The sequence below is a fragment of the Micropterus dolomieu genome, linkage group LG11 (assembly GCF_021292245.1).
Source record: "Micropterus dolomieu isolate WLL.071019.BEF.003 ecotype Adirondacks linkage group LG11, ASM2129224v1, whole genome shotgun sequence".
Lineage (NCBI taxonomy): Eukaryota > Metazoa > Chordata > Actinopteri > Centrarchiformes > Centrarchidae > Micropterus > Micropterus dolomieu.
This window is the reverse complement of record NC_060160.1, coordinates 2,329,309-2,344,079: the sequence shown is the minus strand read 5'-3', so window position 1 is coordinate 2,344,079 and position 14,771 is coordinate 2,329,309. Positions and strand designations below refer to the sequence as shown.

The 14,771-nt window shown below is 40.0% G+C and overlaps 2 protein-coding genes across 2 annotated transcripts in view; one reads left to right on the top strand and one right to left on the bottom strand.

The window, feature by feature from the left end:
• The window catches only part of kcnh5b (potassium voltage-gated channel, subfamily H (eag-related), member 5b), a 1,142,829-nt gene that overhangs the window by 423,597 nt on the left and 704,461 nt on the right, over positions 1-14,771 (top strand). The window lies entirely within an intron of this gene.
• Positions 1-14,771, bottom strand: part of akap6 (A kinase (PRKA) anchor protein 6) — a 207,656-nt gene that overhangs the window by 158,116 nt on the left and 34,769 nt on the right. The window contains exons 10-11 of the mRNA XM_046062163.1: positions 6,874-6,970; positions 4,471-4,673 (exon numbers count right to left, since the gene is read on the bottom strand). Of these exons, the coding sequence (XP_045918119.1) occupies positions 4,471-4,673; positions 6,874-6,970 (300 nt within the window). The remainder of the gene's footprint in view (positions 1-4,470; positions 4,674-6,873; positions 6,971-14,771) is intronic.

Below are 14,771 nucleotides of genomic sequence, written 5' to 3'. Positions count from 1 at the left end.
GCTACGTTCGCGAAAAGTTGTTATTATCACAATGTAAAAATGTTATGAGATTAAATATGGATCAATATCATATAGTAACATAATATAAAAAAGTAGGATTACTCACATTTAATATAATGTTGTACATTTTCATCCTCAAAAGCATTTAATACATTTGTCTTTCAAGCTGTTGTTGAGAAGTATTTCATCATTGTTGATGTGTTATATAATGTTCAGTAATATTATCAGTTCTATCATCATTAACCAGCGAAGATATTGTATTTAGATAAATGTGTCCAAACATGTCCGGCTGCAGAGACACCCGCAGCCCGCAGAGCTGCACTCACATTCATTAAATTGCATGCTAACTATCTTAAGAGCCGGGTGTGAAATATGTCATTTGCCTCTGCTCTTAATTGCTCTAAAAATGAAGATTAAGAGGATGAATTATTGATACAAGTTGGTATTTAATCTTTTGTAATGAATAGTGGATCCGCTGGTTATAAATATTGTAGGAGGCTTCATAATTTGATACATTTATTCCAATTTGCCCTTTATTTTGCCCTTTAGTCAAGGTTATGTTCATTTGAACACACACAAACGTAGATGCTAATAGATACAAAAGCCTGCACCGAAAACACACACACACACAAATGAACTGCAGTGTGTTTACCTACCCTCTGCCCTTGGTCATTCTTGTGTCATATTTTCTTTTTTTTACCGAGGTCCATAAACACACAGACACACACACTCACACACACATAAACATGATGCCCTTGGTTGACCTTGCAGTCTGCCCCCCCCCCCACCACCACCACCTTGGTGTCTGTGGCAGTAATTAGGCCATGCATCTGATTGTCATTAAAGAGAACTAGCAGATAATGAACACACAGTAAAGGCACATTCAGGGATTTTTACTGCACAAATTATTGCTCATTTCCTCCACAACACCATCAAGCTGTCTGACGGCTTTAAATGGCAGCCTCATAGTGAAATAGATTAAGCATCCTTACGTTTGAAAAGGCTGAAATTGTTACCACGTGGTCACAGGTACATCAACTAAATCGGTGAGCAGGACACTGAACCCCCACATGCACAGTTTGTCATTATTTTTAAGCACAGCTGCAGCTTATTGTCTTATTGTGGAGGTGCATTACGTTGATACTTGACTTGTAAACACTCGAGAAAAACAAAAGTGGCTGACCGAACAAAAAATGACTATTTAACTAAATTTAAATGTGTTAAAACGATGTGATGTTGAGGAGCACGATTCATGTGTGCATGATACGTGCTTTTTTTTGATGTAGTAAAAGAGTAAAATATCTGCCGAACACGTCAACTTGGTAATGGACTTGTCTCAAACAACCTGAGCCCTGCCAAATACATCGAGCCTTGATTTGAGATTTCCCCCCAAAAAGACACGAGTACACATAGCGGTTATTTTGGCTGTTAACTTGAGTCTGGATGTGAACAAGTCTTGCGTTACTTGAGACTTAACTTTAACTGCTAAAGTTCTGATTTGTACTCATCAAGATTCATTCATTCATTGTTCATTTAATCCATATAACTATATGGGGCACTGTTTCGCACGGACAATTATTACTGTCGCGCTTACGCTGTGTGAACGAGACGTGATTATGATGGCGCTGTTTGCAAAGTGGAGGAAGAGAGAGAAAATAGCGAGGGACAAAGAAGACACTCGATTAATAAAATCCTCGTTATCTGCAGCCTTCTAACAAGATTCAAATACTTTTTCTCATCCTGACCATGTGGCTGCTTGTACAGGGCAGAATGCAATCATTCAAACAACATACAACAATAAATAGATAAATAAAAAGTGGACGTCACAACTCCATACAGAATAAAACCATAGAAATATATAAAAATGTAAAAATGTCTGGTGCGCAAGAGCGTCCAATTAAGGGGATGCCTGTGTCTCATCACTTTATACTTGACTTTGATTTGTTTTGGATGACTTTAGTCCTGACTTGTAACTGAACTTGTCCCAAATGAACGGAGACATGACTCGATAGCAACAGAAGAAGATAGCTGTGGTTACCCTTGCAAAACACTGGGAGCCATTTTGGCTGTTAGCTCCCACAGAAGGGGGGAACTTGCAGGTTTTGTGCTTCACTGTTAGTTTAGGCTCATTGTTCAGCTGCCCAGAACAGACATAAACTGAATAATTTAAAATATCACAGAAGTACGTGCAGCGAACAGAGATAATTCAGCAGGCTCACACCTCAGTATGTAGTTTAGAGGTTTTACGGATCAAAGCTTTAAGTGCAGAGGGAGATTCACACAGATAATGAATGGACTGTTAATGTGTTGCGGCCAAGCAGCTAATGGACACACACGTATAAAAACACAGACAACACACAAATACAAAAACACACGTTCACTATGAGGCATGCACACACACACACACACAGAGGTGGAAGCTGGCTAATGGCTGTCACTGTTGACTGATCACAGTGATCAGGCTGCTGCAGCTCTAATTGCAACTAAACAATCTGAAAAGAACCAGAGTCAGGTATGCTAGAGGAGGAGGAAGACAGAAGATCCACAGAGGAGATGAAGTGGAAGAGAGGAAGGGGAGGACAAACAATAGGAAACTGGAATAGGGAAGAGAAAACAAAATTAAATTGACGAAAATGCGACAGAGGAAAGGAAAATAGAGGAAGGTGGACAGGAAGGAAACAAGGGAAGGAAGGAAGTGAGGATAGATGCAAGGAAGTAAGGGACTAAACCGGATGAAGAAGGAGGGGAATAATGACAGGAAGGATGACAAGAAAATGGGAAGGAAAGAATGAGGGTGCAGCTACAGGAGAAAAGTAAGGATCAAAGAAGCGAAAGGGAAAACTAATAACTGAAGAAATACAGCGGGGAGAACAAGTATTTGATACATAACTGTGCAGTCTCCAGACCTGAACCCAATCGAAAATCTTTGGAGGGAGCTGAAAGTCTGTATTGCCCAGCGACGGCCCCGAAACCTGAAGGATCTGGAGAAGGTCTGTACGGAGGAGTGGGCCAAAATCCCTGCTGCAGTGTGTGCAAACCTGGTCAAGAACTACAAGAAACGTATGATCTCTGTAATCGCAAACAAAGGTTTCTGTACCAAATATTGAGTTCTGCTTTTCTAATGTATCAAATACAAATGCAGATTAATTATTTAAAAATCATAAAATGTGAATTTCTGCATTTTTGTTTTAGATTCCCGTCTCTCACAGTTGAAGTGTACCTATGATAAAAAATGACAGACCTCTACATGCTTTGTAAGTAGGAAAACGTGCAAAATCAGCAGTGTATCAAATACTTGTTCTCCCCACTGTATGTGGAAGAAAGGAAAAGTCATAATAAAGTTAAAATAAATCATAGAGAAGGAAGGAAGTTAGAGGTCCTAGTAAGCGAGCCCTAAACCAGGACCTAAATCAGGCTGGATCACGTTGGATTAGTGTGTGTAAATAGCTGAGCGCATTTAAGCGTCTCTGCATCAGTGCAGTGACCAACGGGTCTAAATCAGGTTGATTGGGACGGGGGTCTGACTGTCCTCAGGTCCTTTCAGATTCGGTATCTACATATTTCAACAGTTTATGCATGCCACATGTTCTTAGGAAGGTTTTCCACAGCGCTGTTTAGCGTCAAGCCCAAAATGATGGATCCTTGAGAAGCTGTAACCGAAGGAGAAAAAATGAATCATCTCAAGGTGTGGCTGGAGTTTTTTTAAATCTTTGTTGTCTAATTTTATTTACTTATATATTTTTTCTTGTACATTTTTGATGTTTAGATCAGGTTGGGGATCTTAAAAAGGCAGAATAAGTTGATGTTTTGAATGAAAGTTATCTGGGTGGGAAGAAAACGAAGTATTCGACTCTCTTTCAATAAAAATGTATTGCAAAAAAAATTAAAAAATAAATACAAAAAGGTAAATGTCTTTAGAATTATTAAATTAAAAAAGTATAGAGATATAAAATTAACGAAAGAAGGACGAGAATGAACAAATGAACAGAGCGACAAAGGATATGAGGGGAGTTTTTAAATCTGTTATTTCTCAGTGTGAGCAGGAGGAAAAGACACGAGGCCACAGATGAATCATTGGAAATTTCTAAACTCACACACACAAACATGCACATACACACAGCAGCGGTGACAAGATGTGAATGACAGGACAATGAGAGAGACACAGAAATTAGATCCAATTAACCAAGTCCAGCCAATTAACCAGCGGCCAATTAGAACTGAGAAACCAATCAGGATGTTAATTGGCAGCCAATACAAATTTTTACAAAATAAATTTACAAAGGGTCATGGGTAAGTGTGTGACTATGAGCTTGTGTGTGTGTGACAGAAAGAGCGAGGGATAACGGGGATCAACCAGAGAGGAAATGGAAGGATATAAACCGAAGAGAACAAAACAAATAATAAACAGATGAACAGAATCACAGAGATTCAAGAGAAAATAAAAAACACAGCTAGTTTTTTTTTTTTTACCTTGAGGCCATCCGCTGGGAACGGAGCCTGCCCATTGGTCGACGGTTCCCCCGAGGCGGTGAAGTACTCTTGTGATTGGCAGGTGTAGAGAAGGCGGGCCTGAATGCAGCGGAGGGTGCGGAGCATCCAGCCATGTTGGCGCCGGATCTGCCGCTGGAGCTGATCCCATTGGCTGGAAACCATATGGAGGATATCCTTCAGACCTGGAGGGCGAGGGACATTAGGATAAACCAGAAAGAAGAGAATTTGAGAGAGAGAGAGAGAAACTGAAAAAGAGAGAAACACTGGCACCAATCCAAATGTCAAACTAATTTCAGACGAGTTGTTACATAAAAATAAAAATGGTCCCATCAGAAGGAGGAAAGGTTACAACTGGTTTTAAAGTTTGTAATCTTCGTCTTGTCCCGCTTTACAAAACATACTCCATAAATCATCCCAATTGTTCGCCTCGACTCGCCTCGACTCGCCTGTGTTTGGTTGTCCATTGTGGAAATGTTGCACCTGTACCTGCTTCCAGGTACTTTTTTTCGTATCACCCCCGTCGAGGATCCAAGCGAGCTGAGGCGATACTAAAATGACTGCTGATTGGTCAGAGAGAATCGTCACTATTCACTGCGTCATCATTGCGTGCGCCAGACAGAGGCCAGGTTTTATATTTTACAGTTTTCATACGTTATTTCATCACCAAATCCACTTCTGAGAAGTTTTGAGATGAGAAATCAGCTGTGTAGATTTTAAATATTGACAGTTTTACGAGAAGTGATGGCGGGAAAAAAATGTGCTTGAAAGATTTCGGAGTTGAGGACACACAGAGCGCTGCAGCAACAACGGCAGAGGAAAACACAGCTGGAAGGTTTTCATACCGCTTATCTGTCTTTACATTCTGATATTCTGTGTGTGGCGTCGCTATGACGACCAGCTGCATTGAGGGGTACACTGTCTCTGGGTACTACGGAGGGCGGCCAAACCGAGTCGAGGGGAGTTCAGCTGGTACTGGTAATGGAAAAACGGCGTAAGGCAGACACCAACCACGGTAATCTTTTCTTCTACAGACTGATCCAGTTGTAGGGAGGATGTAAATAAGACACGGGGTATATTTACGTCCCTTTAAGGCAGTGACATGTCACTACAAAACTTGACCAGACTCCCTTGACAAAAAACAGTAATTTTACCTCTCTGGTCTCCTGCTGCCCTGATCGATTAGTTTGTATTATGTTATGATTTTGGTGTTTTAAATGGTTAAAAACACCAAAGTCACACAATAACACAAATAAAAAGAGAATGAAGTCACACAATAACACAAATAAAATAAACGACTGAGGCAGCGGTAGACCAGAAACTCCCTTGTTCAGCAAGGTAAAATTACTGTTTTTATGAACAGACACTGGTGGCTTTGTGAGAGCGATATAGTGGCTGTTTCTGGTTAAACAAAATGGATCTTACTCTTTAAAAAATCTCTGTAGGGATCATTTCTATAGTGTTGTCAGATACTTAAAATAAGCAGGCCTGCGCCCGCTAATACTGGACCAATTCCAGGTTGAAAAAGAGAATTTAACCTTTTAAGTCCAGCAGATCTGCTACATGTAGAAATACAGTCAGCAAGATGTGATTGAAGAGTTCTTGAACTTTTTAACAAAATGCAGCCACATTTTAATGGATGCAAAGATGTTAGTTATCCTAATACAACTCTCTTTGCATCATTATGTTTCCTGGCTGCTAAAAGGACAATCTTTTACATTTTCATGTCCGTTTCTTATTTTGTATTTCAACTGATGATTACGGACTGAAAGTCATTTTGTTATCATAAGCTTGCACATTCTGTGATGCTGGACAGGACAGCACAGCACTTTCACATCCATCCTGTGCAGGTCGGAGAGAAGTTATACATTAATGCTTTCCTCCCATCATGTGGTTGCATCAGTTTGCTGGTCAAACGCTTAAATACGACCCACATATCTTTACTTTTTCACTGACAAGGACCTCTGGTGGCCAAGTGAACTATGACTCTTCTTGTTTCTTTTGACCGTGACTATGTTCATTCACAGTGACTATGGTTCCCTAACATTAAGAAAGTAGTTGTTTTTTAAATCCAAACCACAATCGTTCCAGAATAGCAAAGTTTCTCTCTCTTTGACTTGCAAAAATATAAAAAATTATGTTTCTTTCCCTGCCAGCCAGTTTCAACCCGCTGGCTTTGCTATCTCTGCCTCTCCATCTCCTTCTCTTTGTCTTTATCTCTCTCTCTCTCAGCCTCTCTTTCGGCTACATTCATATGAGTTCTCCTCTCTGAAGGTCACTCTGTTAATCCAAATATTAATAATGAATGGAACAGAGTTGGGGCACTCATTGTGAGTGTGTAGGAGCTGTGAATAAATATGACCGTGTGTGTGTGTGTGTGTGTACCTGATTGGTGTGAGGTGATGACAGAGAGCAGTGCTCTGCCTTCCTCCATTATACTCTCCTTCAGAGCGCTGCGACTGTCCACGTTTAGCTTGAAACTCTGAAACACACACACACAGAAACACACAAAGATTGATATCAGTTTAGAGATATTTATCTATTAACTTTCTCAAGAGAACCGATCAGGTCAGGAGGAATCAGACGATGAGTTCGGGTTGGGAACAAACTGGCAAGTGAGACAAACTTGTCTGGAAGAGAAAATAAAGGTGAACGGTAAAATAATTACTAGAACTGTCTTTTGTTAACATCCATCCTGCTTCATCTTACTGTGGTTGTTTTCTTGTGCAGTGGGGGATTATCTAACATTTCATATGCACTCACTTTCGGTTTGACCTTCAAATAAAGTGGTTTACATTATCTGAATAAACTGTCTGATCGTCTGACTGCTGTCGAACTTTAACAATGTTACTTTGTTCCCAGATCTCAGCTATTAACATGACAACTGTTATTAGAATTACCGACAGAAATGACAAACATCACTATGAAAAAACACCTTATTTGTATTGAAATGACATTTTATTTTAAGGGCCATGACTCAGGTTCTGACTAACAGAAGACTAAACTTGATTGGTTGTGAAAATAGTTCTCTCTCTCTCTCCACTTAGATCTCTCTATGGAGATGAGAGGATGAAAGGATGGTATAAAGAAACAAAAGTGGTAAAGTAAACATGAAAAAGGTTTTTTGTTTAAAGAAAAGAAAAAATAGATGGACGTATAAATGAATGATAATTAAATCAGCTAGATGGATGGATGGTGGTACAGAGCAGCCTGAGGCGATGTTGGAAAACACTCCAGCAACATTACAGCCTTTTCTGATCCGTGTGTGTGTGTGAGTGTGAGTGTGAGCCTCATGGTGCTCAGTCCTCAAGACTTAACCACTTCTGACATCCTGCTGTGCTGCAATGGGAAATGCTGCACTCACATCCTCTCAAGACTGCTATGAGTTAGTGTGTGTGTGTGTAAACTTAACCCCTTATTCTGATCAGCCTGATCTCAAGAGAGATCAACGCATTAAAAGGTGCTTCTACAATTTTGTATTTGTTTTACAGTCTTAAGCTTAAGTCACCAAAATGGGACGCACTTACGACAAACGACAAGAGGCAAACATATTTTCAATTACATTTTCTGTTCTTCAACCTGAAAACAGATCCATTTCACATATTTTATTAATAAACATTTCTACCTTATATTTCTCTTACTATTTTTATTGTCACTGCTGCTGTGCACCAAAATACCAGGACAAATTCCTTGTATATTCTGATTCTATGCCAGAACAAAGAGCATTACACACTGCGGTGATTTTGTTTTTTATCTGACACGAGAAGCATCTAGAAAACAGAATGTGGATATATCAGAGGGACAATGTGATAAATGAGCTGGAGGATTTGTACAAAACACTCTAAAAGCCTTAAACATAATTAAAACCATCTTCCCCGCAGAGCTCCTCGGAGTCTCATGTTATTTTCACGTTTTTGTTCAGAAAAGCTTCGCTCCACACAGCCGCCATTGTGCCGCCCTGCCCGAGACGGTCCTCTGTCTGCAGTGAGGGATGGACGGGCGACGGCATCAGTCAACACATGACAAGGTCAGACCTCCACACCACCAATATTTATGGAGCAGGATACACAGAGTGGAGACGGATGGGACGAGGTGTTTCAACCCCTCACACACACACAAATACACACTGGGAGTCTGCAGCCAGTAAGAGCTGCAACTAATGATTTGTTTCATTATCAATTTATCCGTTTTTTTTTCTATTAATTTATCAATTCTATCCAAGCTGTTTCCTTTAAATGTCTTGTTTTGTGCGGCCGACCGTCCAAACCCAAAAATATTCAACTTTCAATCATGAAAAGCAACAAATCATCAGCAAAGCATCAGAATTTATCGTTCAGCATTTCACTTTACTTTTATTTTGTCGTACAGAGTTCTCCTCATACTGGAGCAGTTTCTCAAGCACGTCAAGAACTTCACTCTCTGATCCAGACATCTTTCAAATTCACTGTCAAAACCTGTGGTCAAAAATGAATAATCGTAATGTGTTTGTCATGACGGGACTGGAATGTTTATTTTGTCCAGGCGGGTGAAAGGTGAAGATGAAAAAGCCCTGAAGAAGAATTAACTGTTGAGATACACAATAACATTATACTGTTAGTGTGCAATTACAATGTTTTGCATTTTTATGAAGAACATCACATTTTTTCAGTGCAGCTTACAGACAATTAAAGTACTTGACCTCCTCAAAAGTAGGGATGCACCGAAATGAAAATTCTTGGCTGAAGCCGAAACCAAATATAAAAACTATAAAAACTTTTCTAAATACTGAACAAGGTTTTTCACATTTTTTCCATTTATTTTGCCACATTTTACCACTGCATAAATTAAATAGTCGAAAGGGTCCGATAAATTAAATTAACTAATTAACTTTAAAATGCTTCCTCACTGCCGCCATGTCAACGTAATCGATCAGTAAAAGTTTGAACAGCTTGTAAAGCTCCTACATTTTAAATATTTACATGAATGAATTTACAATAAACCTACAACACTGGCTTGATATGATGCTTTAATGAGAGTTATACCTCTGGATAAGGAACTTAAAGGATCTAAAAACTCTGCTGTTCTGCAACAATTGTTTTGGTTTTCCAGATAAAGCAACCTTAGTGTTTGCAGCAGATTATATGAATACAGAAAATTCAGCCAATAACGGCAGGTACTGATGGTTTAAAATGAATTAACTATGTGACAGTGACATATGATGGTTTCTGTTTGGCTCAAAGACTTTGATGGGAAGAACAGAAACTCCTTAAAGATGCTGATTTCTGTTTAAAATCAGGTAAGAGAAGGAAATAAAGACGGGCTCCTCCTCTCAAGTTACAACCTCGCATCTTCTAAAGCAGCTTTAACGGATGTGAGCAGATAGCGGTGACACTGTCCCTTACATATTACATTTCACAGATAAACAATAAATAATCACTTTTCAAAACCAAACCATCAGCTATCTCTCTTCACAACGACCTCAAAAACACATTCATATATCAATATTATCCTAATAAAACATGACTGTCTGCATTCTGCGATCATTACTGCCTCGCAAACGTCGTAAATTACTTCAAATCTCACGGCTGATTGAGTAATTTAACAGACTCGGCCGCCACTCTGCCCAACATAATTTCCAGATAAGCTGGTGAAAAACCTCACAGCTAATAAACATAAAGTACATTTATCAGCGCTACAGAAAACACAGCGTGACTGTCTGCGTCTCCGGGATAGGGCCGGCTGATGTTAGGGAATGAATTAGGTTGTGCAGATTAGCCAGGCTATCGGAGAGCGATCGTATTTCAGCGCCTTATTCCACGAGCGATTCGGCTCCGTTTCCTTCGTTTAATATATGGAGAGCATAGAATCGATAAGGGTAGAACAGCCAGCCATCAATCACACGATGATAAGGCATGCAGAGCAGGCTTTTATGCGCGTCAGACAGCAGGCGGTAATAAGAGGCTGCGGGTATGTATTTATGTGTCTGTGAGAGAGGGAGAGGAAAATGGAGACAGTCAGTGTGTGTGACAGAGAGAAAAGACAGTGAAAGGCCAGTGTGTGTGTTTCTGCATGTACTATCAAGCAGAGGAAAAACTACTGAAAAGTTACGGACTACTAAAATAACCCAGAACAAAAACCTCTCCAGTGAGCTGTGACAGATTTCACAGGCCACCTTCTTCAAAAGGATGCATCCTAAGAACGGATATAGTTTAAAAGGAGTAAAGTCTGGTGGGCTGACGTTTTTAAAAAAAAAAAACTACCTGTACGTTCAGGTCGTTCTCGTCATCTCGCAGTCAGACATGTGGACGTCTATCAGGAGGAAGTTGACAAACTGTCAGAGGTGACACTCTGGTCAGGCTGTCTCCCCCTCTCTGCCTGTCTTGATAATGATGCACAGTTATCCATCTGTTAGGTAACCCAAGGTCGAGATTATCTTTATTTTGCTTTATTACAGACAGAATCACTGGCTCCGTGTAGAAAGTGTTGCATGTGGCTTTAATGATTTGAACCAACATCCAATAGAGTCTTCACACATGTATAGAGGGGTGAATAATAACCTTATTTGGACACTCAGTGAGTCGCTGTAGGAAGGATAAATATCGCCAGAGAGGAAGTGTTCTTCACATTTTGGTGTTGGCATTTTAACTGTTCACACGTTGTATGCTGGCACTGGATCTCCTTGTCCAACAACCTCTATCAGTCTCTGAAATTAAACGTCTTCATCACACCTGAACCTGGCTCACTTTATTTTCACAACAGTAACCCCTTGTTGTGTCTGGCTAATATTATAAGATGAGCATGAGCCTCCAAATTAAAACGACAAAATACATCATTTGTAATTTTCTGATCTGAAGCGACAGCGCGTCATCATCTCTCAGGGTCTTTCAAAATGGTTTCAAAAATGATTTAAACGTAAGCACTGTCTGATCTGACACCAGTTATGATTTGGCATGCAAACACCTTGGTCAGGGTTAAAAAAAAGGCCGTGGTTTGAGTTGAAAGAACTACTGCGATCCTTCGTTGTTTTGGGTAAAAGAAACCAACGTTGGCCGTCGATTCTGTGGCTCTAAAGCAGCTTCCAACTTTGCTCCTGACAGACACTCATAATTCCCACACAGCCTTTTTGCCTTTTTGTTTAACTGATATTTACATAAAGGTTCATTGTGTAATATTTAAGATTATCTATTGACATAAACGCAATATAAGATCCATAACTATGTTTCCAGTGGTGTATAAAGACCTTAAATAATGAACCGTTGTTGATGTTTTTATTACCTGAGCCATTTCTATCTAAATACACCGCGGGAAGTCGCCATGTTGCGCTATCATGTTTCCACAGTAGCCCAAATGGACAAGCGGCATTAACAGAGCACGTTTCATTACTATGTAGAATACGTATGAAGAAGAATAAGTATCAATCAATCAATTAAAATTTATTTATAGAGCTGTACAGTAAAACAATAAATGAATACATAAGACACTAAAAACACAGCTCACACGACGCATAAAATACAAATAAAAACAATAACAACCATGCAATAAAACAAGAAAATCAATACAACAAGAAATGTCAACGTCAGTTTTCAAAGGCCGGGGAAAAGAGGTAGGTTTTAAGAAGAGACTTAAAAACAGACAGTGAAGATGTCTAATGTGCAGAGGTAGATCGTTCCACGGTTTAGGAGCCGCTACAACAAAAGCTCGGTCCCCCTTTGAGCTTGCGCTTAGCTTTGGGCACAGTTGGGAGCAGTTGATCGGCTGACCTGAGAGAACGGGTGGGTCTATAGGGGTGTAGCAGCTCAGAGATGTAGGGTGGAGCAAGACCATTAAGACACTTAAAAGCAAATAAAAGAATCTTAAAATGGATCCTGTGATGTACCGGCAGCCAGTGGAGTGAGGCTAAAATGGGGGAAATGTGCTCATATTTACGCGTTCCAGTTAAAAGACGCGCTGCAGCGTTCTGTACCATCTGGAGGCGAGCAATAGAGGACCCACTGACACCCACGTACAGTGTATTGGCTACCGTAGCTTCTCTGTCGCGTTTACCTGGTAAATGTGACCCCAGGTGATACTGTTGGTTAAAAAATAAATAAATAAAAAAGACTGCTTGAACATACGATTAACTAAACTGACCGGTTCACAATAGACATAAAGGACATAAAACTTTAAAATGCATCTCAAGAGGCAGAGAATGAAAGAAGTAGCAGCTTCAAGAGAAGACGCATCTATGCAGCCTCAACAATTAAAGGTACGATAAAATAGCAACACCGAGTGAAACTGTGTTAGGGCACACTGCAGTTACATGACAAAAGTCCTGCATCACTAGCGGTGTGAAGAAATATTTTAAAAAGCAACATCTGGTTAATCTCTGCTGGTCCTAATGTCTCTTTTTACAGGGTAGATAGATTTTAATTTTAGTGTTATGTATTTGGGAAACTTGCTGAACTGGGCTGAAAAGAGCAAGACAGATATTTACTGCAAATTCTTTATACCACTTCATAAATTTATGTTATAGAATAATTGACTTTCTCTCTGAGAAAAATACCTGAAAAACTTGAAATCATACGTGAATATTAACTGATTGTGTTACTTATTATTATATTTGCAGGAGAGCTTTGTTCTATTTTACTCTTTCTTCCAACACACTGGACTCTTATGAATCATTATAAATTACTAAAAGACCTGACCCACCTTAAAATACCTTGGCTTTGGCTGAGCTAAAACCACAGATCATAAGAACGTATAATCTTAAAGGACAATCATGGACCTTTAAACATACCGCCTCCTTAACCTCCTCTGGCTCTGACATTTCTTAAAAACATCAACATATGTCAACTTGTTTCTTCAAGTCAACCTACAGGTAACTAACCATCACCAGTGTTTAAAAATCTGTTAAATGGTTAAAGTAGCAGGTGGATTCAGGGATTTCTCAGCCGCCGTGGCCGGTGGCCAACAACGTTAGAACTCCCTGCTCTGATTAACATACACACAGCGGGCTGAGAGACGAGCTGCTTCAAAGCCTGAGTGATCAGATTACCTGTTAGCATTAGCATATTAGCCCGGAGCGCAGGGTAGGACAGCCTCAGAAGCCTACCTAATATCATTTAGCTTTTAGCATTAGCATATTAGCGAGGCGCTAAGAGGTGTGCGGCGCTGATACTGAGATGACATTGGGGTTTGACATTGAGATTGTGCATTGAGCTGCACTGATCACACACACACAGAGAGAGAGAGAGAGAGAGAGAGAGCAGACAGGCTCGGGTTGATGAGACATGATCTGATCAAAGAGTCTTTGTAATAATGATGATCAAATTGTCTCCATTCAGACAGGCGAGAGAAACTAGTGGTGTGACTGTGTTCCCCGAGGTGTGTGTTTGTCTTTTGCTTTCTCTCTCTATTTTCTTACAGCTTTTATATTAAGCAATAAAAAAGCAACTCTCTCTCTCTCTCCTTTCTCTCTTTAATCTCTTCCCTTCCCTTCTCGTATTTCCTCCCTCTCTCTCACCTGGCTTTCCTTTCTTTTTCTTCACACCGCTCCATCCCCTAAACTCATCCTCCTCCCTCATTTTCTCTCGCATATTCTTGTTCTGCATCTTTAAACCACGTGCGTGTGAAGCTGGCTGAACTGTTTTGGCCTTTCGTCCACACTAGGCCGGCGATTTTCACACCTAAAAAAAAAAGGAAAATGTCTCCAGAGTGGATACATCTAAAAATGCTGGTTTTGCGGGAAACTTCTAGAAAACAATAACCTGAGTCAGCTCAGACACAGCTGTGAGGAGTGTGGCAGCAAAGTTAAGAGACTGACCCCTAAACTTCCCTGTGATTGATCGTTTTAAATGTCAATACACAACGCAGGTGCACTGTTTGAGTGTTTACTTTGTCAGGTGACTTTGATATCAAGAAATACAGATTTCATTGCCACTTCAGTGCAGCAGGAGGAATCACAGTTCACCTTGGGAACAGGCGGCATCAATGAGTATAAAATCACTGTTTTATACTCATTCAGTGGTTGTACAGCAGAAACCAGTGTTGGGCAAGTAACTTGAAAAATGTAATTAATTACTTCACACTCGAATTACTCCTCAGTAAAAGCTCCAGCAAAGGTGACTTCCAGCACCTATAAACATTTTCTCTATTCAACACATGTAGAAATTAAAATTAGACAATGTAGTTTAACACGCAGTGAGCTTTTGTTTCTATGATAGACAGCACATGAAGTAAAGGACTAGAAAGGTAAAAGCAGCAGGCTTCCATCCAACTTCTCTCTTGTGTGTGTTTTATATGTATTTTTTCATGTGTCTGTCTGC